Below are 27514 nucleotides of genomic sequence, written 5' to 3'. Positions count from 1 at the left end.
CTTGACAGCAGTACGGAACTGGGGCGCGTTGAGGGATAGACAACCCTTGGCGAAATTCTCCTGAATTTGTCTTCAACGTGCTCAAACCTCCACCCGGGGCGTCCACAATCATCTCGCTGGACTAAAACATCTTTCGTTGAAGCTTCGTGTCCGATTAAAGTCGTCTCGGTGGACATTGGTGTTTCTCTGCCTCGTTTAGCTTCGGTTAGCTTGCTAGTCGCGAACAACGAGGCCCTCGTGCTCAACACATCGCTGCACGGAGATGGTAAGCGTAAAGAGTTGTTGCAATGTTCGCACCATGTGCACAAGAAGGACATCAGAATACCAGGAGGAACTTTGTAAAGAAAAAGAGGACCACAAGGGACACCGTCAATTGCTGGACGCCATTTGCAGGATGCAGCCAAGAATTGTTCTTCACAGATTAGGTTGGGTCACGCTGTTCGTCTCACTTGTTTCATACTCTTTCTTTTACGCAGTGTGTGTGTGTGTGCGTGTGTGTGTGTGTGTGTGTGTGTGTGTGTGTGTGTGTGTGTACATATCAAGTTCAAGTACAAGTTTCTTGTCAAATTCATCCATCCATTTTCCAATCCGCTTCATCCTCCCAAGGGTCGCGGGTGGTGGGGGGGGGGGGGGGGTGCTGGAGCCGTTCCCAGCTGTCTTCGGGCAGTAGACAAGGGACACCCTGAACTGGTTGCCAGCCAATCACAGGGCACACATAGATGAACAAACATTCGCGCTCACCGTCACACCTCGGGACAATTTAGAGCAGCGGTTGGGAACCTTTTTGACTGAGACAGCCATGGAAGCAAAATATTTGGAAATGTATTTCAGTGAGAGCTATACAATATAGTGTATTTTTCAAGTGAATAACTAGTTTTAAAATGAGAAGTCAAGAATCATGACTGTTATTGTGGATTACATTTGACAATTTGAAATTTTGGTTCAGACTTTAGCAAGCAGTCATTTGACGTGCTTGATTTGCTTTCGCGGGCCACATAAAATGATTTGGCGGGCCAGATCTGGCCCCTGGGCCTTGACATTGACATCTGTGCTCTAATGTAAGGGAATATTGATTTTGAGTATGAGAGTAAATTGACTTTTTCTTTTCAGATGACGAAATGCAAAATGAACAATCGATGACAATTTTCATAAAAATCAAGTTAAAACTCACAAATACCAAGGGGTGGGACTCGCTTAGTTTATGTTTTTTAACTTCTTACTTCCTCTGAACATGTAAATTGTGTTGAATACACTATTTGTAAAAAAAATTAATTCATTATTTTTTTAACTTCTCTTGACTTGCTGACAAATTTCTGTTGTCCGTTTCTATGTTCAATAAACAAACAACCCAAAGAAGACCCTTCTGAGGAAAAGCGGATAAGAAAATGGATGGATGTCCCATGCCTCAATCACAATGTTTGTGATGCATGCTTGTCTAATTTTTTTTCTTCGTGTAAAAGACAAGTCCAACCTGAAATGAGCATTGCATAACTCACTGTACAGGGTGGGCTCAATTTTGGACAGTTTCCTTCAACTGTGTGTGTGTGTGTGTCTGTGTGTGTGTGTGTATGTGTTTTTGCACGCGCGTGCGCGAGCGAGCGATGAAGGGTATGATGTGGCTCTTTGCAGTAACACATTTTTTAAAATTGGCTCTTCGTCTCTGACTGGTTGGCCACCCCCGATGTATACAATGCAGAGGCGATTGCTCTCAGACTGCAAGGGAAGCTCAGCTTCCCCTAAAATGTCGAAAAGTAAGTGACCAAAAATATGTGTACGTACAATTGTGTGGACATGCGCAAAACCGCGCTCAACTTTTGTTCGGAATCAGCTTCTTATTACTGGTTACGACGCGACTCTCTTCTCATTCATTCCCGCAGCTTCACTGTGCTTGAAAGTGTGTGGACGCTGAGTGTCTCCAGCATGGACGCTGGGTGTCTCGAGAGTTCAGTGTAGGTTGTCCCAATGCATTGAAACGAGACGAGTCATTGGATAAATGCTGGTTTTGTCCCACCCTTTGGACGCTCAGTGTCTCTGGGAGTCTATGGACAGTGGGCGGAAGCTCAGCTTTTCTGCATGATGATTGGATGATCTGTCTGAGGCTGAATCTCTTTTTGACTGACAGCGAAATGAGCTAATCACCGATCTTATGGTGAAGGCATCCTTTTCAATTTTTTTGAAAAGGAACAGAGAGTAGAAGTCACGTACAAATGAATGGACACATTTTATGATATAGGCCGAAATTAAGCTTCCCCTCCTGGACAGACCAGCATCCGCCACTGATACGATGAAACCAAAGACCCAAAATTTGCAAAGGCAAATTTGGCAAGCTGTCCAGAGACGAGGTGCGGAGACTGTTCACATTGGTCAGTCCCTTAGCCAATCAGGATGCAGAACACAATTCACTGTTTAAAAAAAAGCATTTAAAAACTGCACAAAAAAAAATCTGTGAAACAGCGAAGCCGCGGAAGGTGAACCACGTTCTAGCGAGGGATTGCTGTACTTGTGTACGGAAAAACGTCTTTTGGCCATTAATGTAAAAGCCGCGCCAAAGGGTTGTTCTTGGCTAGCGTTGTTCAGCACAGTCGTCAATCAAGGACTCCCTTTTGATTTACCAGCCAGTTGCCCGCGACACGATTTTGGTGACTGACTCACCATTCCAGAAGGACCGCCCCAGGCGAAGATGCCGACAACAGATAAACTACCTGCGTGATCATGCTAAAAGTACTTAATATTTTATACCGGAATTCAGGATAAAAAAAAGACCCTAGCACATAAATAAGCATATGACAGTTACAAGAAGTCACAAGACATAACATGTAATGAGGGGGAGGATGAATGGGAGGGGAGGGGGGGGGGGGGGGCGCGACGCAGCTTATCTGACCAGCTCTGCAGATAATTCTACGTCGCGGGGGAAAAAGAATGGAGCGATGAAGGCGGTGATGATAAGGATGTGTATGCGCGTGTGATTGTCTGCTTGTGTATGTGTATGCGTGAACAGGCCGCAGCTGCTTCGTCAAGGTCTGCTCATGAAGACAGTCCTGGCTTATCGGTCCATGGCCGAGAAGGAGGGGGGTGATGGTGGGGGCACGAGCATCCGTGCATACATTCCATCCAGGGGAAAGGGGTCCAAATAGCATTGTTTGTTTTGGAGGGGCAGCCGCCAACAATTTCAGGTGGCCTCAAGTCCGTGGCTGTATCCCTTCCCTGGCGCCGATAAGCCAAATCCTCAATTCCTTTCCGAAGCGAGAATTCCAACTTCTCCATGTTGTTTTCGATCGTACGGAGACGCTCCAGAACCACAATTTCGGTTGAGCTCAGTCACCGCTTGAGTCTGAGTGTTGGAAATTCGCGCTAGACCATCGAGAGTGACCGGCAGCTTCTTCACTTCCATAAAGCTGCTCCCGTCGGTTGGATTTTGCGATAGAACAGGAAATGTGACACCATCACAGTTGATGGTGTCAAAGGCTTTGCTGAGATCGATGAAGGCTATGTACAGGTCCTTGTGATGCTCTCTGCTTTGCTCCATTAGCTGTCTTAAAACAAAGATTATGTCAATGGTGGATCTAGTCTTCCAGTAGCTACACTGAGTTTCTGGAAGAACACCTTCTGAGATGTGCTTGACCAGCCTGCCAAGCATGATTTTGGCCAAAATCTTTCCTGCGGTGGAGAGGAGAGGGATTCCTCGGCTATTCCCACAGGCTGCTTTGTCCCCTTTCTGCTTATAAATAACAACGATGTTAGCATCCTTCCAATCCTGCGAGACGGTCCCATGTTCCCAGATGTTTTGAATCAGGAGGTGCAGTCGGCGCGTGAGGAGATAACCTCCGTGTTTGAAAACCTCTGCGGGGATGCCATCAGGTCCAGCACTTTTGTTTTTCTTGAGGCCCACAATGGCTTGCTGGGTTTCAGCATAAGATGGTGGGGTGTCGAGGCTCATGATTGTTGGCAGGTCTGGAAGATTGTCCAGAATGTGCGGGTTGACAGGGTTGGTGTCGTTGAGAAGATTTTCAAAGTGGTTTGCCCAACGGGCAAGGATCTCATGGTGGTCCTTGAGGAGTGCAGAGTCGATCGGACTGGAGCAATTGCCCGCTTCTTGGGACCATACAGTGCTTCTTGGGACCCTGGGTGTTGTTACAGTCTGCCAGGTTTTGGATCTCATTTGCCTTCTGCACCCATCAGGGGTCCTTCATGATACGGAGTGCTCGCTGGATCACTGTTCTAACTGCAGAAAAGGTGGCTTTACGGGTGAGAGATAAATTATGTAGAGGTGTGAGAGGACGAAATAGGGAAAGGATGAACAAGAGGATGAAAGTCAGAGAATGTGTGAGGGAAAAAGATGACCAGAAAACATTAGCATGACGATGGAGAGAAAGTGAGGACAAAAGTTGGAGAAAATGCACAGTGGCTTGAAAGATGGAGAAAATGTGAGACAACAAAACCTTATCTATATCTATATTTATATTGCACTTAATTGAACGGTATACATTGAAACTGTAACATTTATTTTGTGAATGCAAACACTTTGTTTTTCTTCTTTCTTCTTTCTCCCCACAATCTTGCTGCTGTAGACTGTAAATTTCCCCAGTGTGGGACAAATAAAGGATATCTTATCTTAAAATAGGGAACGTGTAGGAGGATCAACGATGGCTTGAACATGTGAGGAGAAAAGATGATCCATGTGAATGACAGATGGAGGGAAGTAGTAAGAGGATGAACGAATAGCATCCGAGGACAATTGAAAGAACAATAAAAATGTGGGAGAGGACAAACAATGGAGAACATGTGTGAGAGGATGAAAGATGGAAAGATCATGTGAGGGGGTGTCGGTACCAGGCTCGGACACAGGACACAGTTGCAGGGTTCAGATTCAAAGGGGAGATGTATTTGAGGGCTGGTGAGTAAAGAGACAAACTATGAAATAAATGAATGAAAAAAAAACCTCACTTAGCAGGTGAGAACTCCATAGGCAAGGCTGCGGAAACAAGGCAAGGGCTCGTCAGATCTGTGGTGAGAGGCTGAGGTACATGCACAAGGAAGAAACACACTGACACAGGACTAAGTGAGAGGACCATTTAAACTGGGGGTGCCCAACCAGTCGATCATGATCACTGACTGGTCCCGAGTCGATCGCGAGAGGTGTAGGGAGAAATGGAGAAAAAAATGTGTGTATGTTTATGAACATACATTTGTTTTAGTGCACACTGCACCCTTAGCATCCTGTCAGATTTACATAAAAGGTATTTCCGTACAGTATCGGCTTTGGTCTCCTTAGACTTCCTCCATATGACCTTACCATCCGCTGATCGATCCTTCCCACTGCACAATGCTTTTGACAAAATAGGGAATGACATTTATCGCATGGCCTGGTTGGATGAAACACAAGGCAATTTATTTAATGTTCCCTCCTCCTCAATTATCGTAGGTCCTGAAGGGTGTGGCAGCCAGAGTGGACCTGTCAGAGGATCTCATCTCATTGACTGGTATCTATGCCTGACATGGCCGCACTGCACGTACTGTTTTTGCCGTCTACTCAAATATACAAAAATTCTCATTCGTACACATTTTTCTGTAATCGATTTATCAATGGTTTTTTTCCATATACCACTTTCAGAATCGTATAGGGAATTCTCTCATTCTCTCACCTAGGAGTTAAATTACGCTACACTCATTTGCCCCACGTATTCAATTTTGTCTTCTGGACTTTTAATTCATGTGCAAAAACAGCTACTCTACCCATTCCAACCTCCAGTTGGCGTTGTACTTATCCGGTACGTTGATGTTCTTCCCGCTGCCCTATCAGAGATTTGCTGTTCGGAAGCCACAAGGTGGCTCCTTTGACGTTTGGCTTTTCGTGGTTTCAAACGATCACATGTAAAAATTACAATGCGCTCTGCCTTTAAATTTTTGGGGAGATTGGACACATCAGAAGGTACAGCGATGCCGGCTTCCCTTGTGCAGCCTGATCTCGCTGATCTACTTGGATGTTTCTGAAAAAGGGGACTCTGTTTCTGTAGTTCTTTCTCGGAAAAGAGAGGGGAACGTGAACAACAGGGAAGTAAAAGACTAATTTTGACGAATTTTGACATGCATCAACATGCAACTGGACCCAATTCAACGAAAACATCCAGCATGCATCAGATATGCGGCAGCATGAGGCAAATGTTTACAAAAACAGCAGCAGGGACATCGATCCAACATAGCGTGAAAAAGAAAAAAAAACTCAGAGAGGCTCCGCTAAAACCAAAAGAAGTAGTTATGAAATGCAGGCCACATATTAGAAGACTTTTCCCACGTAAAAGTAGGAAATGACAAAGCAGACAAGCTGACTAAAGAGACAGCAGACGACGACTTGAGTTAGTCAGTGATGGTAGTGGAATCAAGTATTGGAAGATGTATGTTTTCCAAACCAACAACCTTATTTCAGTTCAAGAGAGGGCATCCCAGAGGAGAAGAACTAACCGGGTGGCCAGGGATGAGACTGGTTTGTATCTGCATGAAATTAATGGGCGTCCAGTCCTGTCGGCAACTCAATTGAAGACTCCAATTTGGGTGGCATGGGTTTTTCATCTGCAATTCAAGGTAAGCTCGAACCAACGAATCAGAGGCTTATAACAAAACTCCGATGGTGTTGACCTGGGGACTTGGATTGGGATGGGGCGCTACCACTTGTGCTTGGTTGGGTTTGGTTTGTTTTTTGAACATAAAACATATACAGTAATAATTTGACAGAAAATAAGGTCAATAAAATAGTAAAAAAGAAAGAAATCAGTCTTCATTCAACACAGTTATTACGTTCAAGGGAGTAGGAAGAAGTAAAAAACGTATCTAGTCCTACCCCGTTATGTCAAGTCAAGTCAACAGTATTTATAGAGCACTTTCAAACAGCCATCGCTGCACACAAAGTGCTGTACATGGAGCAATTTAACATGCACAATAAACAGTAAGACAAATCGGTAATAAAGGCGCTAGAAAGCACCAAACAGTAAAACCAAGAACAAATCTAAGTCATGCTGAGTCGAATGCCAAAGAATACAAGTGAGTTTTGAGGAGGGTTTTGAAGATGGGCAGCGAGGAGGCTTGCCGAATGTTCAGTGGGAGGTCATTCCAGAGAGAGGGACCAGCAACAGAAAAGGCTCGATCCCCTCTGAGCCTCAGTTTAGTTCTTGGTACTTCTAATAAAGTCTGGTCCACAGACCTGAGGCGCCGGGCAGGTGTGTAGGGGCGGATGAGCTCAGAGAGGTAAGGTGGCGCGAGATTATTCAGAGATTTGAAAACAAATAAGAGGATCTTGAAAATAACTCTAAAATGAATGGGGAGCCAGTGAAGGGATGCCAGAGTATGAGTTATGTGCTCCCTCTTACGAGTACCAGTCAAGAGGCGAGCAGCGGCATTCTGGACCAGCTGAAGGCGCTTAATGGAGGATTGGCTGACTCCAAAGTAAAGGGCATTGCAGTAATCGAGCCGGGATGTGACAAAGGCATGAATTACTGTCTCAAAGTATTCATGTGAGAGGAGAGGTTTTATTTTGGCCAGCTGTCTAAGGTGAAAGAAGCTGGATTTAACAACGGCACCAATTTGCCGATCGAGTTTGAAATCACTGTCCAGTTTAAGGCCCAAGTTTGAGACTGTTGACTTAAGATAAGGAGACAGGGGGCCCAAGTCTACAGGATGGAATGTACAAGGGCCACTGGGACCAAACAATATCACCTCTGTCTTCTTTTCATTGAATCTCAAGACATTTTGTGCCATCCAGGTTTTGATTTCTTCCAGACAGGATAGGAGTGGCCTTAATGAGAAGTTATGTGTTTATATCTAATAAATCATTTTTATATCAATCAGAAAAGAAAGAAAGTAAGAAGAAAGAAGTCTCCATTAAGGCTCATACTTTACCCTTAACCGTGATATTTTTCCAACTTTTGGTTTGTATCGGGATTACCGGGTATATACATCCACACCCTGGCACTCTTGTGTCAATTTTCTCTTGTATTCATAATGGATATTTCAATACCTTTCTCTATTTATCAACTTAGTTCTGATTTATCATTATATTTAATGTTTAGAATTTATCATTTTTAACTCTGATTGATGTCGTTGTTTGTACTATTTTTTTGAATGAGTTTTTGAACTCAGCAAGCGATTTACTCATTTTCAGGTCCGTTTCGAAATTATTCCACAGATTAACACCTTAGATAGATACACTTCTTTGCTTGATGTTTGTTCTTGTTTTGAGTTTTTTGAATAAGTTGGTACCTCTTAAATCATAGCTGCTTTCTCGAATTTCGAAAAACTTCAGAATGTTTTGGCAGAGCAGGTTATTGTGTGCTTTGTACATTAATTGGGCGATTTTAAAGTCAACCAGGTCATAAAATTTCATCGTATTTAATGTGATAAATAGTGGATTTGTGGGTTCCGTATATTTTGATCTATTAATAATCGAATTGCTTTTTTTGTAGTTTTAGAATAGGGAGTGTGTTTGTTTTGCAGGCATTTCCCCATATTTCCACACAGTAGGTCATATATGGTCATAATAATGAAGAGTATAATGTGTACAAAGATCTCTTATTTAGCACTTTTTTGGTTTTGTAGAGGAACTCCATGAGTGATTTTCAGTTGATTCGTTTTTTTATTGTTGAGCTGCACGTACTGATATCTGTTTTCTAAATAACTTTTTATCCATTTATAAGCTACACCTCTAATGCCATATCTTTCTAGTTTTTTCAATAATATACTGTGATCTATTGTGTCAAAAGCTTTTTTTAGATCTCGGAAAACCCCAACAGTAAATTCTTTGTTGTCTATATTAGTGGCTATTGCTTCCGCAAACTCCATAACTGCCATTGAGGTGGTCCGTTTTTCCCTGAAGCCATATTGATTCTCACTTAACAGCGCATGCTTTTGTATAAAGCTATCAAGTCTGCGAGAAAATAGTTTTTCTCATATTTTTGATAATTGTGGTAGTCGTGATATTGGTCTATAATTTGTAAACAGATGTCTTTCTCCACTTTTATAGATTGGAATAACTTTAGCAATTTTCATTTTTGATGGAAAGATACCAGCTTTGAATGACAGGTTGCATACGTGCGTGAAAGGTCGCACTACATATTCTATAATCTGCTTTATTATTGTCATATCAACATTAAAGCAATCAGTTGACTTTTTATTTTTAAAAGTTTTTACAATATTTGATACTTCTTGTTTTATTTTTTTTTTGTAACTTGCATCTTTATTATTTCAACCACACATAGGACCATACACATCTGAACATATGAATACAGAGGACGTCGTACACTTCCACCCGTGTTTAGTTTCCACAATAACGTCCATGTATGGCTGTGACGGCCCTTTAACATAGGAAACAACAAATGACATACAAACATATTTGGGGAAGAAGAAAAAAGAAAAAGAAAGAAAAAAACAACACACATACAAATAAAAGTATCAGAATATTGTGATCAACAGTGACAAGTGTCCCTTTTGTTGGATTTATATCCGTAATCTATAGTGGCCCCTCCCGATTTGCGGTGTCATTCCCTCATTCATTTGTTTTTGTACTCCTCCCATTTTTCCCATCTCATTTTAAACTTCCCTACTTGGACCCTTAATATGTATGTGAATCTTTCCAACTCAAATATTTCTCCCACTATTCCCAGCCATAGGTTCTTTGTTGGCGGGTCAGTTTTAAACCATGTTCTTGTTATGGCTTTCTTGCTGGCAGCCAGCAACACTTTTACCAAGTACTTGTCTCTCGTTAGTACATTTCCTTGATTTATATTGCCCAGATACATCACTAAGCCGGTCTTTGGTATTTCTTAACCGATTATCTTCTTCAGTTCTCTCCAAACCTCTTCCCAATAACCTTTCAGCCTTTGACATTTCCAAAATATGTGTGCATGATCTACAGATCTTGCCTGTCCACATAACCGCCAGCAGTCACTCAGCCCTTGTTTGTATTTCCCGGTCATCTCTGGGGTTATAAAAAAATCTCATGATATTTTTCCAACCAAACTCCCGCCAACGCCTCAAAGCGGTTGTTGATTGTTGTATCCTGCACATATTTAACCATTCTTCCTCTGTTATCTCGGTTTGGAGTTCCTTTTCCCATTTCTCTTTTAAATACAGAGTCGAATTCCCCTTGTTCAAGAGGAGCCCTTTGTAAAGGGATGAAATCACGTTACTCTTGCCCCCGTTATATGCATCTATCATTACCTGTATTACAACATGTCTTTCAGTTGTTGTACCCATTTTTATTTCTTTTGTGTAGTAGTCTCTAACTTGTAGATACCGGAAGAGGTCGCTCCTTTCTAGATCAAACATTTCTTTCATTTTTTGGAAGGTCGGCATCTCCCCCTTTTCTATCATCGTACTTATCGCTGTGATACCTTTTCTTTCCCATCTTTCGAAACCATAATCTTTCCCTGGTTGAAAGTCCTCATCGTGTGATAGTGTTGAGGAATGGGAGCTGTCAATTTGCTCTTGGCCCACACAGGTTCTTTTATCTCTCTATAAGGTGGAAGAAGACCCAACACCACGTCGTCTTTTCTTCAGTTTTTAACGCAACACGAATCGATTCGGGCTCCTGTGAGTCTCAGATTTCATCAGGAAGCCCCGAGCAACTACTGTCACACGTACATATAGGCATAGTATGTTAATTATGTTAATTAGGGGCGGGCAGTCCTTCCCCTTATGTAAAAATCAGAAACAAAGAAAGTCAAGCAAAGTTCGATCTTGGCATTTTGACAAAGTACAGACCACATCTGCTGTGCACAAATCTCGAGATAAGAGTTCCTCCTCGAGGGAACTTGACAGCCTTCAGGGACTTTCCCGAGGTGGGGGACGCAAAAGAAGACACTTGGGGGCTGTTAATCACTCAAGGGGAAATAGGACCCCAACTTCACCCTACATTCTTTGTTTTAAGTAGCGGATGTTCAGGACAGAGGCCGGTACCAATAGTTCTCATAGCAAGGTGAAATTCCTCAACAGTGTTCTACTACTACTTCTAGCGGAATAATTCCTTAACAGATAGCCACCTCAGGATTTAATTTATCTTCTTTTACTATGGTGAACCACGTATTTAACTCATTCAGTACCAGCCAATTCTAGACCAAGTCTGAAAAGACATTTAAAAACGTCTTTGGGAGTGAATGAGTTAAAGTGAATTTTGTTATTTGATCTACCAAGCCCTCCTTTTCCCGAAATAATCTTCTGTCCCCCAGCAGTGTTTGAGTCAGGTATCCCTCAGCCATCACTTCAATTTCTTTCCATTTTGCTCTATACTCTCCGTTACACCAACATGCTACTGCTCTGAGTTGTGCTGCACGGCAGTAATCCTTAAAATTCGGTACCGCCAATCCTCCCTTCTCCTTGGGCAACTGTAGTGTCGTCAGCCTGATCCTCGGTCGCTTACCCCCCCAGATAAATCTTGAGGTCAGTTTATCCCATTCTATAAATTGTTTCTGTGGTATGGGTATAGGTAGCGACTGATAGAGGTATAGCAACCTCGGCAGAATGTTCATTTTGACCATTTCTATTCAAGAGCTTAAGTCTAGGACATGTGTTGACCATCTCCCAAGGTCTGCTTTGATGGCTTGATTAATCTTTGTGTAGTTCGTTTCAAACAGTTTGTCCATGCTTTTCGTGACATACACACCTAGGTATTTTACCGTCTCCCTGTCCCATTTTACTTTGTATTTTCCCTTCATCAACTTTGATGGTGTGTAGTTAAGTGCTAGTATCTGCGTTTTTGTCACATTAAGTCGATATCCTGAGTAACGTTCATATTCTTCCAGTTGTTCCATCAGTTTCGGGAAGCTCTCTTCTGGTTGTGTTACGTATGCTATCAGATTATCGACGAACAGGCTCAATTTGTGTTCTGAGCCTCTCAGCTCCACGCCTTTGTTGATGTGATTCTGTCTGATTGCCTGGGCTAGAGGTTCGGTGAAGATATTGAATAGTGTTGGTGAGAGGCAACATCCTTGTCTCGTCGATCTTTCAAGTGTTATTCGGTCCGTCAAGCTGCCATTCACTTTCACTCTTGCAGTCGGCCCATTATACAGTGTCTGTACAACTCTAATCGAATCTCTATTGAAGCCGAATTTTTCCATGACTTTTATATAGATAGACCCACCGCACACTATCGAATGCCTTTTCCGCATCCATGTTCACCAACACTGCACTCGTTCCTGTCTTCCGAATCGCCTCCACTATGTGTCAAGTTTTCCTTATATTATCCTGGGCCTGTCTACCTTTGACAAAACCCGTCTGGTCTCTATCTATAATTTCAGGCATGAAAGTCTCGAATCTTTTGGATATGATTGAGGTGTAGATCTTATCATCGACGTTAAGTATGGATATTGGTCTGTAGCTACTACATAACTCTTTATTTCTGCCCTCTTTGGGGATTATAGAGACGATTGCCTCTTTCCATGACGGTGGAATCTTGCCCTCCTTCATGGTATATCTTAGTGAAGATAGCAAAAGGGGACGTAGTTCCTGTGTAAATATCTTGTAAAACTCTGAGGGGAAGCCATCACTACCCGAAGCTTTACAATTTTTCGTTCCGCTGATTGCGATCTCCAATTCTTCTGCAGTCATTTCAGAATTCAGGGATTCATTATCTTCTTCCCCTATTGATGGTAATTCCAGGCCCTCTAAAAATGTTGTGATACTCTCTTCATCTGCTGCATCCGGTTGTGTATACTGTATTATCCCCCATTCCTCATCTATGTTCAAATGGCCACTCTGCGCTTGTAGTGGGGTCATAAATTTAGCGCTCCTCACCCCATGCGGTGGAGGAGGCATCATCGCTGCCTTGTTTATCATAACTTTGTCTGTGTTACTTTGTTTATTCATTTTTTCTTTTTCCAATGTCGAAGGCAGTGGTCACGCCGGCCATCAAATGCAATATACTCAAATTGAATTTCACTTAGCTTTTTCTATTTCTATTTCAAACATTTTTCTTATTCTTACAATTTGTTCTTAAAACCTCGTTTTCTCGCTTTACTTACCTCTCTGCGCAATGCATTCGCCCTTTTCTCTCTCTGCGCAATGCATTCACCTTCTTTATTTTTCCTACTTACTCTCATACGGTATTTTAACCGTTTTCTTGCCTTCAGGCCTTCCGTCCATCTTACAGTTCACCATGTTTTTATCATACTCACCGTCCAATATACTCCCTTCTGGACCGTGTGACGTCACCTAATTCTCCAATTGTAACAATGGAGCTGTCCCTAACTTGCCCTAAAAATACAGCTGTTTACTCAGACTGTGATCTCCAGTCGTCAATCCTACAATTTATCAGCATCCAGAATACAGTAAATATTCTCTAGTACAGACTCGTGTTTGCGCTGTCCAATTTGTCCTGATAACAGAAATTCCTCATTTGGGAAATGAGCATGGTACATGTCCTTTATGAACCAACTTATGTTGACAAAATGCACGTGTAACAACACAATCAATAAAATACAAAAATATACTGTCCAAAAACTGTTTATATAACAAAAACTGCAATACAGGTGTATCCCAAAAAAATCACAACAGTAAAATACATACAGTATTTTAATGTTTATTTTTTTCTGTCTTGGGAAAAAAATGTGTATTTTGGATTGTTTTGTTGGATGCATTCTTTGGTTTATGACAATGTTTGCCTGTGTGTCATACAGTTTTCTTGCTAGTTGCAAGTAACTGTCCCGTTGATCACTGATGTCTGGTAATTCTTGTGTATACTGAAGGATTTTTGTTGCCATTTGCATTGCTTCCTTGCTGGATGGTGGCTTCTCATCAGGAGTTGAATCGATGCCTTGTTTTTTTAAAGCTTCGTAAATTTGCGTCTTTCCGACTCCAAGTGTCTGCTGGATCTTTTTAACTTTGTGTCCAGCCTGCTCAAACGGATGCATTTCACTCGCTCCGCTCCAGTCGTTACAGTTCTTCTACGTTTCGATGCGATGATCTACACGACGTAAGCGAATAAAATTAAAATCTTTCGCAATCACAGTAAAACGCACGCCAATAAAAAGTCGCTTACATGTCTTCGTTTCGAATCGGATGAATGAAAACGGCGAAGCGAACACGTTTCTTCGGTCATGTCGAGTGGGTGCTGCTTTTAAGATAGTGCCGCGTTCTCCAGGACGTAAGTGAATAAAGTTAAAATCATTCACAATTACAGTAAAACGCACGGCAATAAAAACTCACTTACACGTCGTCGTTTAGAATCTGATGATCGAAAAACGCGAAGTGAAAACTTGTTTCTGCGTTGTGTCTTTTCCGTCGCATCGGGTGGGCGTTGCGTGTATTTAAGCTCCCGCGGCATTACACCTCCATGCGGGTTACGGGTTGTGGAATTTCTGCTTACGCAACTTCTGGTAACACGTAATATCGTAGTCAAAATGTTAATGCATAGGTTTTTATTCCGGGTGAAGGATATTCCTTTCTATAGAATTCCGGGGATGGGAATATTTACTGTATAAAGTCTTATAATACTGCTGAAATGCTTCCTCTATTTCCTTTGGTTGTTTTAATAATTCATTCGTTCTGGGGCACCTAATCTTATGAATTTTGTTTAACGCTTGTTGTACCATTAACCTTCGTGCCAGTAATTTACTTGCCCTGGACTCACCTTCATAGTAAACCTGTTTCACAAACAGTGCTCTTTTTTCCACCTCCGTTAATAATATTCGATCTACTTCCTTTTTAGTGTCTGTGACCTTCATAAGTACCTCTGTGTTATTTGTTCTTTTATGCTGATCTTCAAGTTCTTTCAGTTGTCTTGTTAAGTTTTCATATGATTATTGTCTCGTCCTTTTAAGCCGTATTGCATGTGCTATAAGTTTTCCTCTTATTACTGCTTTCAGAGCATCCCACACAATATTTGGGTTAACTTCTCCATTGTCATTTTCTTCCCTATATTTGACTATATCTCCCTTTATTTCTTGTACCAATTCCTTATTATTCAATAAACCTACATTCAACCTCCAAATTGTAGATTTCCTGTCATATATACACAGCGCTGTGGTCTGACAAATCTGTGACACCAATTCTGCATTCTTCCACCCTGTGTCTATCCTCTATCGTCCCCTTGACCACTATATACCGCCCTTCTCTATCTTTTATCTCTTTGTCAATTTTAAATTTCACTGAGTTTTTCATTAATATAGCCACCCCTCTCCTATGGCATTCTTTAAATGAACTATAGTATGTATTCGTGTACCCATACCTTTTCAAATTTTCGTGTTCTTGTGGCGTCAGGTGTGTTTCTTGTAAAAAATGACCTGCATCTCCTCCTTTCTTAATTTTGTCAACACCTTCCCCCTCTTTACTGGGTTGTTCATGCCATTCACATTTAATGACACCACCTTAATGTCTCTATGTTGAACCATCATTCCTTTTGGAATATCCTGTATTTACCCCCATGTCACAGATCACAACACTGTAACCGTAAAACATAAAAAATTGTCATCATCAATCAAAAATTGAACTTCCAAAGCATTAAGGGATTCCCTTTTCATATCCCCTTTCCCCTGTTGGTGGGTGGGGGGTAAAGCCTCTCCTAGTGAGAGGGCCCCCCTAGTGGCAGAGATCATCTCCAGTGCTGATCTCCCAAGCTCACTGCAAAAGTCCAACAATTCAGTTCAAGAGCTCCCGGCCGGAGCTTTGTAGATTTCTAAACATTCTTTAACCTTCTTCAGTGGATTGTTTTGGGAAAAGAATCAATCAAATTACATTGCTCTATATATCCTTCGTTTATGTCACGTTTCGTGGTGCTGGTGGACCCCAAAAAGCAGGCAGGAGAGAGGAGCAGGGTGTATTTGAAGAAGTGTATTGATAAAACACAGAAAACTAAATCCTAAGCAAACAAAGTCCAAAGTAGCAAACAAAAACCACGACTGAAGCTCAAAACTATCAATAACAGAAACATGACAAACAAACATGACAGCAGCTAAAAGCAACAATGACCCGACAATGAGAGGTCGGGCTGGGAGTCCTTTTAAAGCACTAATTACACCTAATGACCAACAGGTGTGCAGCTGCAGGGGGAGCCCTACAGTGCCACCTGTTGGTCCCAAACCGAATCATGACAGTTTACACCCGAGCATTCAGAGCCTGTCAACAGATTTCTAATTATTTCGACTCAGAGGCTCCCCCCTTCAAAAACCTTTAACAGCATCCCCACATAGAATTTGTTCTTTACTCACCAACCGTTGAACTAGGAAAATTAAAGAAAGTCATGTGGATTCCAAAAGTCCTTTGAGAACAACTGCATTCCTGTCCGAGTTCTTTGTTCCACAGCTTTTGTCCTTCATTCTCCTTGTGTCACCCAAATTTTCTCACATTTATCTCTTGGACTTTGTCCACTTGCGCGCTGCCTCCAGTCTCTGTTGTGTCGTCGGGTTCTCTTGTCCAAGCCTTGGCACCTGCCACCCTCTCATCCGCATCGCCTCCGCCGCCTCCTGAGTGCTGTTGTATATTTTCACTCCTTCAGTCCAGTGGACCCTCAGTGTGTCCATTGGGGATTGGAACCTAATTCCCTTCTCCTTTAGAATTTTCCTTTAGAAGTCCGGCATATTCTCGACGTTTAGCCGCTTCTGTCGCGTAGTCATGGTCAAAGGTCACTCTGTTTCCCTCCACTTGAAGCGGCGTTCGCCAGGCCGTCTTGAGTACGTTTTCTTTGATGTTGAATCTCAGGAAGTTTACTATCATCGCTCGTGGTGGTTTGTTCAATAATGGTTTTGGAGCGAGTGGTCTGTGCGCCCTTTGTATCTCCAGTTGAATGTCTTTGGAGATTACCAGCTCTTTATGGATAAGTTTACCAACATAGTCGATTGTGGAATCTAACTCGACCCGCTCTTTCAGTCCCCAAATTCGGATGTTGTTCCTCCTTGACCTTCCTTCCAAGTCGGCCACTTTCTGTTGGAGCTACCTTTGTTGTTCGAGTGAGACAGTGAGAATTTCCTGTACCTCTGTACTCCAGTCCTCCACTTCACCTGCACTTTCTTCCAGCATCTCAATATCCTTCCTTTGCACCCGGATGTCAGCGTTCATGGGTTCAAGCTTTCTATTAGTTTCCTCCCGCAAGTTTTCAAGTCCTTGTTTCATCTCCTCCATTTGTTTGACGATTCTGTCCAACTTGACGTCTAAATGGTGTTGTCCCGTGTCCATTTTGGCTCTTATTTCTCAGAGTCCGCTCTGTAGATTAGCCTGTAATGCCGACGCCCAGCCAGGTTGATTGTCGATGTCGCGAGCTAATGCTATGTTAGCAGTAGCCGCTAACGCTGATCCCCCTTCATCTTCGTTGTGCGTGTTTTCAGTCTGTTTCTCGCTCTTCTTCTTCTTCTCCTTTCCCTTTCCAGACAGAGCTTTGTTCATATTCATCTTATCCTATGTTCGGGTCGCAGCCTCCGTTCTTTTGTCGTTTTTTTTTCTCCGTTTTTTGCTCGTACGGCCGGGAGCTCCACGCGTTTGCAGCTTACCCTCTCGCTGTCATACCGGAAGTCCTTCTTCTGGTTTTACAGCAGTAAGGAACATCGTGGAGGAGGCTTTTCTTCCACGTATCTATCTATTTCAAACAAGTTTGTTGGATCAGGAATTTGTTTTGCTAGGTTACTGCCGATGTTGACAAAATACTCATTAAATTCACTTGCTATTTGCTACATGCTTCTCACCATGAGGTCCACCATTAATTCCGCCACAGGTTTCACACCTCATAAGATGGAACATGACCAGGAGTTCCCTGTTCCATGGTGATCCGTGGACCCGGGCACTCTCCAACAGAAAATTCTATTCCCCATAAAGCATACATGCACTCATTGAGTGTTCTCGTCCCTCAATTCAAGGAGCAGACTCGACCGGTGTGAGCATCCCTGACGTGCTGGTCGCGAAGCCACAGACGTGTCCTGAGCAGATGCATCTGAGGGCCTTAAAGCGGGAATGGCACCAGCTGAGATGAATGGGACCACACAAGAGACACAAAGGACCCGTCATGCAAGAGTAACTGTTATCTCGAGCATCTGTGTTCCTGCCATCACATCAATGATCAGACCGAAGACAATAGTGGGTAGTGGTGGTCTGGTCTCACCTCACCACTCCCAACTTTTTCCAGCTACACCGAGTTAGATGACATGTACATTCCGTTGTTTCCAGGATTTGCATGGGGCGTAACTGCCCGCCTCTCATGATCATATTGTCCCTATATATTCTCATGACTGCATTTTTTCCACGCTTCCTGATGAAATCTGAGACTCACAGGAGCCCGAATCGATTCGTGTTGCGTTGTGATAAACTGAAGAAAAGACGACGTGGTGTTGGGTCTTCTTCTACCTTATAGAGAGATAAAATAACCTGTGTCCAAGGAGGTCCAAAAGCAAATTGACAGCTCCCCCTCCTCTACAAAACACACTGACACAGGACTGAGTGAGAGGACCATTTAAACTAGGGGTGCCCAACCAATCGATTATGATCGACCGGGAGCTCACTGACTGGTCCCGAGTTGATCGCGAGAGGTGTAGGGAGAAATGGAGGAAAAAAATTGTGTGTGTTATGAAAATACATTTGTTTTAGTGCACACTGCACCCTAAGCATCCTATTAGATTTACAAAAAAGGTATTTCCGGTTTTTACGCACTAAAAGGCGCACCTAAAAGTCTTCCATTTTCTTAAAAGCTCACTTAAAATCCGGTGCGCCTTGTGTATGGTCATTACGGTAATATGTCGACCCCAAAATGGCTCCTTGCTGGAGACATGCAATAGAATACGGAAATAGAATTGCGGCAAGATCAGCCTTACTTAGCCTAGCTTGCTAGCCGCTAACAAAGAGACGCGTTTCGTCACCCAGCAGTTAACATGGTAAGAGTGTATACTGTTGTAATGGATCATGTGAAAATGTGTGCAGGACAAAAGCAGATTTCGAGGATGATTTCTTTGGAGCAAATGAGGACAAGGACTCTGTTTTCGAGAGGTCCCGAGTTGGCTCGACCAGAGCAGGTTTGGCTGGCCACTTCTCGTTCTTTTATTTTTTTCTTTTTCCATGTTTGTTTTGCAAGTGTAAAGATTGTTCAGGAGGTTTAGCAAAAATGTAATGTCTGATTACATTATGGTGGTTTGGCAACTATTTTTGACAGTTTGATGGAACGTAATACGATTGAATTTATCCTTATAAGAGCAAAAAATGTGTGACAATGAAAGCCTTTCCTTTCTCAAAAGCAGTTTGAAACAGTAATTCATGCCTTCATCACATCCCGGCTGGATGACTGTCATGAACTTTATTTTGCGGTCAGCCAATCCTCCATTAAGCATCTCCAGTTGGTCCAGAATGCTGCTGCTTGCCTCCTGACTGGTACTCCTAAGAGGGAGCACATAACTCCTACACTGGCATCCCTTCACTGCTCTATCCATTTTAGTGTTCTTTTTAAGATTCTATTATTTGTTTCCAACTGGCTCGTGTGGTTTTGAGACGATATGGGAAGAGACAAAAAATATTTTTCAGTCATGAACATGATGACTTTGTCTCGTGCGTAATTTCTCTGCTTTGTTTACTTGGATTCTCGACTTTCCTCCCTTTCTAAAAAAAAAAAAAACGGCAAATTTTCCCTGCTGTAGCTGCTATGCTAAAAATCATCAACATTACTTTGTCACAAAGGAAACCTTTATTCTAATAAAGATGACATGCTTAGATGAAAAAAGAAAACAGGTAATATTTACCTGTTTGGACTGTCCACCAGGGAAAGTCAAGACACTGACTCGTGGCGTGGGTGGTGGGGGGCATGAATTGATCTATTTTTTTCTGTCATGACCAAGCATTTTGTGTTTATCTTTGTGTGTCTTGAAGACGCCAGTGAAGATGTTGGTCCTGGGCAGCAGGATCCAGAGTCCCCCCACATGAAGGAGGAAGTGGAGGATGTTCAGTAGAGCACCCCTGCATTCAAGAAAAAGAGGAACCAGACCCCCATGTCATCAAAAAGGAGGACGGAGGGCACACTCATATCAAAGAGGAGGAGGAAGAGCACCTACACACCAAGGGAAATGAAGGAAGTCGTCCTTATGTCAAAGAGGAGGAGGAGGAGGAGGAGTATATCTGCAAGTTGTCATTGACTGGTGTCCCTTTAAAAAGTCAGAGGGGCGAGACCTCCAAGCAGCAGCATCTCAAGTCAACACATAAGGTGATTGGAGGCCACTGTGAACGGTCACAATTGGACGGTGTCTTCGGTATGCTTCCACCACGCCACATAGCACCGCTCGGGAGGATGGTGAAATTGGCTCCAACACAACTGGGCCCCAAATTATTTTTGGCTATACATCAGGGGTGGCCAACCAGTCAGAGACAAAGAGACAATTTTTTTACTGTGTTATTGCAAAGATCCATATCATGCACATGGGCACACATAACATCACCGCATTCCGCACGCACACACACACACACACACACACACACACACACTTGAGCTGCAGTGGTTACTTACCACTTGGGTCAGCTTGCCACATATTTGACCGAAGATTGACTTTTGAAGAGATTAACCTCCCGCGATCGACCTGATCGCGCACGTTCAAGCATATACAAACGCACAAGGGTGCCCAACCACGCACAGGTACACATATGCACGCACGCCGAGATGAGCGACAGCCGGAACATCACCAAACATGAACGAAATAGAAGCACACAGACACACAAAATCCCAGATGGCCCCATAGCTCCACCATCGGGGTGGTGATGACATGGCTCCACACTCTACTGAGACTTATGATAAACCGTCTGAAGGTGATATGACATGTGAAACTGACAAACGCTGGAAATGTTCTCAGTGCGGGAAAACTTATTCTTATGTAGGCAGTTTGAAGAGACATACTGTATGAAGGAAAGCTTAAGTCGTCACACAAGAACCCACACCGGTGAGAAACCTTTTGCCTGCTCAATCTGAGGCCAAGGTTTCTCAGAGAAGGGATATATAAAAAGACACATCAGAATAGTGAGAAACCGTTTGCCTGCTTGGTTTGTGGTCAAAGATTCTCTGAGAAGCGAACCTTAAAAAATGCACATGAAAATGCACGCTGGTGAGAAACCTTTTGGCTGCTCAGTTTGTAACCAAATATTCTTCGATAAAGGACACTTAAAAATACACACAATAACCCACACTGGTGAGAAACGTTTTGCCCTCAATGTATGTAACCAATGATTCTTTTAGAAAGGGCATTTAAAAAATACACACAAGAATACACACTGGTGAAAAACCCTTTGCCTGCTCAGTTTATGACCAAAGATTCTCTGAGAAGGGATGCTTAAAATTACACATGAAAACACACACTGGTGAGAAACCTTTTACCTGCTCAATTTGTGGACAAATATTCTCTCAGAAGGGAAGCTTAAAATTACACATGAGAACCCACACTGGTGAGAAACCTTTTGTCTGTGTAGTTTGTGGCCACAGGTTCTCTCACAAGATATCTTTAAAGCATCACAAAACAAGACACATTGGTGAAAAAACGTTTTCCTGCTCAATTTGTGGCCTGAGCTTCTCATGGAAGTATCAGGCTCAGAGTCACAAGTGTGTTATTGAGAATGAGCAGTGATCAATGAAACTTTGGCCTCTCATCTGAGCAGGCTTCATCAGTTCATGCTCTAAAGATGACTGAATTCTATGCACCTCTTGCAAGATTGCTCAAATTCAGTTTTTCTTTGTCGGAGTGAAATGTTTGTAACTTTTGTGTGACTATATTGTTGAGTTGTCATCTTGTTCATAAAAGTTTTGTTTTTGTTCTGAGTTTTGGTTTTGAGATTTTGTTTTACTTCAGTTAGTGTTTGTTAGTATTTATACATTTTTAATCAAAAAAAGTTGTACAGTAGTTTTATTTTGTTCCTTTAGTATTATTGGTTTACATCGTGTTGAAAAAGGCTCATGTTGTGGATCAATAGATTGTGATGAGATTTTCATATAAACGCTTTCTTGTTGCTTTATCGCAGTTTTCCATGTATCTACAATATACAGTCAAACCTCGGTTTTCGAACGCCTCGGTTCTCGACCAATTCGGTTTTCGACCAAAAACTTCGAGTTTTTTATGCCTCGGATGACGAACAAATTCCGGTTCTCGAACAAACTAAGCGCACTTGAATGCACCATTTGACTCCTCTCGGCTTCCTTAAACGAGGAAGTGACGCTTCCTCGTGTTGCTTTCCATTGTGAGCAGACGTGTTCAAAGACTCTGGCTATATGCTCCTTATTTGAAATTTTTGTTTAAAAATCCCTGGCTTCTTTTTTGTTTAAATGTTTGTAATATGTGTATGTATTAATAACGTGTTTGTTTTGTTTTCTGTTTACTGAGAATTGTATCCTGACTTGTTCAATAAAGATTCTTGGAAGAAAAAAAAAAGCAGACGTGTTCAATAAATATTTTTATTTTAAAAAGAGCGTGGTTTCGGTTTCCGAACAATTTTGGTTTTCGAACAGCCTTCTGGAACGGATTATGGACGAAAACCGAGGTTTGACTGTACTGGCTTTTTTGTCAGGGCTGCCTTTAATCATCATAGTTCAAGTAATACATCCATCCAGCCATCCATTGTCCGAACCGCTTAATCCTCACCAGGGCCGCGGGGGGAGCTGGAGCCTATCCCAGTAGGCGGGGGACACCCTGAACCGGTTGCCAGCCAATTACAGGGCACACAGAGACAAACAACCATCCGCGCTTCCACTCACACTCACACCTCGGGACAATTTCGGGTGTTCAATCAGCCTGCCATGCATGTTTTTGGAACGTGGGAGGAAACCAGAGCACCCGGAGAAAACCCACGCAGGCCCGTGGAGAACATGCAAACTCCACACAGGGAGGCCGTAGCTGGAATCGAACCTCTGCACTGTGAAGTCGACGTGCTAACCACTGGACTACCGGGCCGCCTCAAGTAATACAGTAGTTTGAAATGTATGACTGTAAATACAGTAATGATGTGTTTCTGAGTCTCAGTGAGGATCTGTTTCTGGTGAGTGTGCATGAGTAAGTGAGAGAGAAAAGCGAGACTCGGTGCAGAGGGCAAATGGTGCAGCTCCATATCAAGGGGCCCCACAGCAGGGAGTGCTGCAAAGTAGCTTTTGCTTTCAGCACTATGATGCGCACATCAGACTGCTCAAGCAGACAGATTAAAATAAAACTGTATATACAACAATAGCTGTGTTTAAACTAATGAGCTGAGATAGAAAATGCCACATCTGTGCTGAGAAGCCGATTCGACTCGACTCGATCGAGAATTTCGCCATAAAAGTGCAATAAATCAATGTAGATGTGTGTTTTCCCAATTTAAGATGCTTTCCCCAGGTAAACTGATTCATGATTCACTTTCACGGCCTCCTTAGAACAAGTGTTGAGAATTAGCACTTGTGCTAATTCATTGCGGCAATACATCTGCTTTGTGCAATGTTTTTCAAATGAGAAAAGCACTGATTAAAATAAATTGGGTTGAAACCAAGTTCGATAGAAAACTGCATTTGTGATCCTGAATAAAATGGACATTTTGCATTTTGTAATGAAATGTCTGATGTAACTATATGGACCTATACTTCTCTTTGGCTTCATCTTGTGTCGTTTTACTCTGCCATACACTGCCAGGTCGCAACTGCAAGTGAAAATATATTCAAAATGGGCAATACTGCATAAATGAAAACAAAAGCGACTTGAATATTGTACACCTTTTCAAACTGTGGTCGTAATTTGTAGATCCAGGAAAGTACGTCAAGGATGAGGACAGTGCAGATGACTATATTAGGCGTCAGTAAGTCATACAATGAGGTGATGACATCAGATTCAGAGCCATCGAATGGTACTCTTCCACTGGCCACGCTTTTTGGAAGGTATGGTGAAATGTTTGCTGGCCAAAAAAGAGTCTAAAAATAAATAGCGATTCGGTGTTGCGACACAGTTTGTCCGAAAGGTGTACTGTGGTTCGGCCAGCCTCCATGTGCAAAGGGTGAAGTCAAACCAGATGCCACAATGCTTGTCAATACTGAGCATCTGAGCATTGAAGAAACATTATTTTTACCATTTATTTTTTTGGTCTATTAGGCACACCCTGGACAGAAGCTCGAGCTCGCAGCTGCGCTGGCTGGAAACAGCAAGCGTGGCCGTGGCCACTCCGTGGAGGAGCCCTCCAAGAGGCGCCAGCGTTCAGTGGAGGAATCTGTCATGCACAACTTCAGCCAGGACATGGCCGAGAAGATTGTCACAAGGTGAGGAAAAATGAAATCGAACAATAATGGTGTCCCTTTAATTTTCTCTCAGGTTTCAGTTTCATATGTTTCCATTTAAAATGAACAAAAACGTATTTCTAATGCTGCTAATTTAATTCGTCTTTGTTTAATAGCAGATTTATGAAATTGTTTTCAAATTCCAATTCCCAGGTGGTTTGTGGAGACACTTTCCCCCCTCAGACTTTGTGAACACCCCGACACAAGGGAGATGTTTGTCGACCTCTGTCCTCAGTTCCACCTCATGTCCAGGAGGACCCTCGGGAGGCAACTTGGTGAGCTGATGGAACAGGCCAAGCTGCAACTCGACAACCTGCTGCAGAAGCAGGCGTGGGTGGGAACCACTGCTGACAGCTGGTCGGTGTGCGGCAACCCTGGCATGCAGGGAGCTGAAGGGAGAGAAATTAAAACAAATATTGTTATATTGATTTGAATGATATCACTTAGCCCCTCGTGTTTTTCCCGGGTCAGCCAGGCAAAAGAGCCCCATGGGAGAAGTCATCCACGCTATCCACCAGGAGTTTGGCATTGCCAGTAAAGTGGTCGCTACCACCACAGACAATGGCGCAAATCATGTCGCGGCTTTCGACGCATTGGGCGAGCAGGAGGGGGTGGTGGCTCAGGAGCTTTGCGATGTCCAAGGGCAGCTTGGCGCCGAGGACATTGACGCCAATCTCCGTATCACTCTGCCACCGCTGCTGGTAAGAAATAGTAGAATTTGAGGATTTACATTTTAAAGCGAGTTGCTACTTCATCAAGAACACTCAAATGAAGATGGCAAACATTGTCCGAACTAACAAATTGATGTTATAATGTTTATTTTAGTCTAGCGTGCAGACCATGAATCTCATGGCGACGGCCGACCTCAGCGAAGTCATGGGCTGGAGCAGCGGGGACACTCCCTGGCGCAAGGCACTCGCCAAGGCCCAGTACCTCTGGACCCTCCAGAACCGGAGCCCGATTGCTGCCAATCAGATCAAGGTGGCCATCAAGCGGAAGCTGCTGACTCCTGCTGTCGTTAGTACAGGTATTACCCAAGCTATGAATTATATTAATTCTCTTAAGGTTTTGAATTTGAATTTCTGTATTTTTTTTATTTTTTTTTTATGTGCGTTATCTCTGTAGTTGGAGCTCCTACTTCAACAGTGTGAATGCGCTGCTGGAGGTGATGTCTGTGCCTGAGCACGTGGGGGCAATCAACAACATCATTATTCACCAGCCCATGGGCGAGGCAGGAGCGGCGTTTGTGAATCAACACATCACGTTATGAAAAAAAATAGTATCGATTGAATGAATGGACGATGGGCAAAGGTCACAAAGCGAACAAGTTCCCGTCAAAACAGCCAATTTTGGCCGCTGTGAGGATTAGTCGCTCGCGCGTCTAGTTTGCTTTTGAAATTCTCAGGTCCTGACAGAGTACAGGGTTGTCATGAATCCTGTGGCGGACATCCTGAACAGCCTGCGGGGGGAGGACAACGCCGACATGGGCATCCTCCTCCCAAAGCTCCTGGTCTTGAAGAGGTGGCTGCTGCTCCTGCAGCAGATGGTTGAGCTGCAGTATGCAGAGCCCCGGATCCGGTCCCTTCTCAGAAGCTTTGACAAAAGGTGTGTGTATACAGTAATCCTTCGCTATATTGCGCTTCATTTATCGTGTTTTTTTCCAAAATACTGTATTCAGAAAAAAATGCAGAATGACTCCGACGTTTTGTACTTGGCTATATGCACGATTCGTTCCTGGCATGACATCGACCAATGACAGCACGAGTGGATTTATTTATGATTGGCTCTGCATCTTCGCAGCCCCGCCCAGCACCTTCCCGGTTTCGTCTCTGATCAGTGTCTCATCAAGTGGTTGCCTCTCTGATCATTGCCTAGTCACGCTGAAGACTCTGATCAGTGTCTAGTCAAATGTGGACTGTCTGATCAGTGTCTCATCACATTGTTGCGTTTGCTACGACATCGGCTGCGCGGGGATAGCTGGCCAGCAGCTAGCTGGAGGCTAACGGCGGCTACACTGTCAGAGCGGCGTAAAGTGCTAGGAACACAAGTCTCTTTGTCTCTCGCAATGTTATGATTCGGTTTGGGACCAACAGCTGGCACTGTAGGGCTATCCCTTTAGCTGCACACCTTTTGGTCGTTATGTAATTAGTGCTTTAAAGGCCAAGTGTGAAGTAATTTCATGAAATGCCAAATAGGGTCACAATGAAAGTACTTAAACATTGTCCACCAAATAAAGCATGAAAATATAATTTATCTGTTGTATATTTCACAAAATATTCGATTTTCCGAAGTTCCGGCCTGAAAGGGGCGGAACCCGGAAGTGATACGTCACATGGAGAACGGCGATGGCAGGTCTCCATACGGCCGAAATGCAAATCATTTCAAACGGTGATTCAAACAGCGATGCAAGCGATCGATCGAGCGCAAGTGAGGATATCCACGTTTTTGAAGAGTTGGAGGAAGAAGAGGAGGTTGGAATTTTACATGTTGGACCTTACATGTACGAGCCAGACGCTCATCAGGATGCAAACAATGTGCCCAGACGACCTGACATGGAATGGAGACAAGACCCATCGAGATTACAAGATTGGTCAAATATAGGCTGGTATTATTTTTATGATTTGAAGATGCAGGCATGTGCACATAATTTTATGTTTTTGTATCTGATGACATTGTTTCAAAAAATAATCAGACTTCATGTTCAAGCAGTTAGCCTACTCGGTACTTGAGTCTTCTTTTTAGCAAATCATTTTTTGACTTGTACTTGAGAGATTTTTGTCATGACTTTTTTTTACTTTTGTACTGTATTCCATCCATATATTGTATATTTTGAATCAAATGTTTTCATAAACAACAGAATTATTGATTGATGGCTATAGAATCAGAATCAGAATCCGCCAAGTATGTCGAAGACACAAGGAATTTGTGTCCGGTATAACCCGCTGCATGAGTATCATCATAAACAAGGACATGACAAATACATATGGACAAATAAGTATGGCAGGACATTCCGTAATGTAAGTGAACCGTAGTGCGGTGGTACCACCCAGTGACAACTGTGAGCAATACGCTTGTTCAATAAAATTTACGCTCATGGTGTCATCGCTCAGTATTATACTTTTATTAATTTCAGGTGTACTTGTGGTAAATGCCAGCAAATGCCTACAGCAGTTGAATGTGTTTGCTGCCATGAAATTCAAGAAGGAGTGACTGTACGTCGACAAGGAGAGGAACACTTCAATCAGGTGCTTGACTGCATCACCGACCATCCTGGACTCAATGCTGTGCGTACAAAGGCAAGGC

General features: G+C 43.0%; 1 protein-coding gene across 2 annotated transcripts; it reads left to right on the top strand.

The window, feature by feature from the left end:
* LOC147191264 (uncharacterized) lies at positions 1 to 27313 on the top strand. Of its 2 annotated transcripts, none has more exons than XM_086136747.1 (10): positions 1 to 425; positions 17826 to 17979; positions 18880 to 18971; positions 19816 to 20146; positions 24030 to 24193; positions 24365 to 24486; positions 24683 to 24912; positions 25037 to 25238; positions 25337 to 25816; positions 26012 to 27313. In XM_086136747.1, exons 5-9 carry the CDS (start codon positions 24150 to 24152, stop codon positions 25360 to 25362), a joined length of 624 nt encoding a protein of 207 aa, XP_085992873.1. In that variant the 5' UTR covers positions 1 to 425; positions 17826 to 17979; positions 18880 to 18971; positions 19816 to 20146; positions 24030 to 24149; the 3' UTR covers positions 25363 to 25816; positions 26012 to 27313. The 2 variants fall into 2 exon arrangements, with proteins under 2 accessions (XP_085992873.1, XP_085992874.1); XM_086136748.1 differs by having other exon boundaries at positions 17826 to 18042.
* The last annotated feature ends 201 nt before the right edge of the window (positions 27314 to 27514 follow it).

Source organism: Hippocampus guttulatus, chromosome 18, assembly GCF_054856545.1.
Source record: "Hippocampus guttulatus isolate MCC_2025c chromosome 18, RoL_Hgut_1.0, whole genome shotgun sequence".
Classification (NCBI taxonomy): domain Eukaryota; kingdom Metazoa; phylum Chordata; class Actinopteri; order Syngnathiformes; family Syngnathidae; genus Hippocampus; species Hippocampus guttulatus.
Note: the sequence above shows the minus strand (reverse complement) of the source record. Positions and strands in the feature narration are given on the sequence as shown.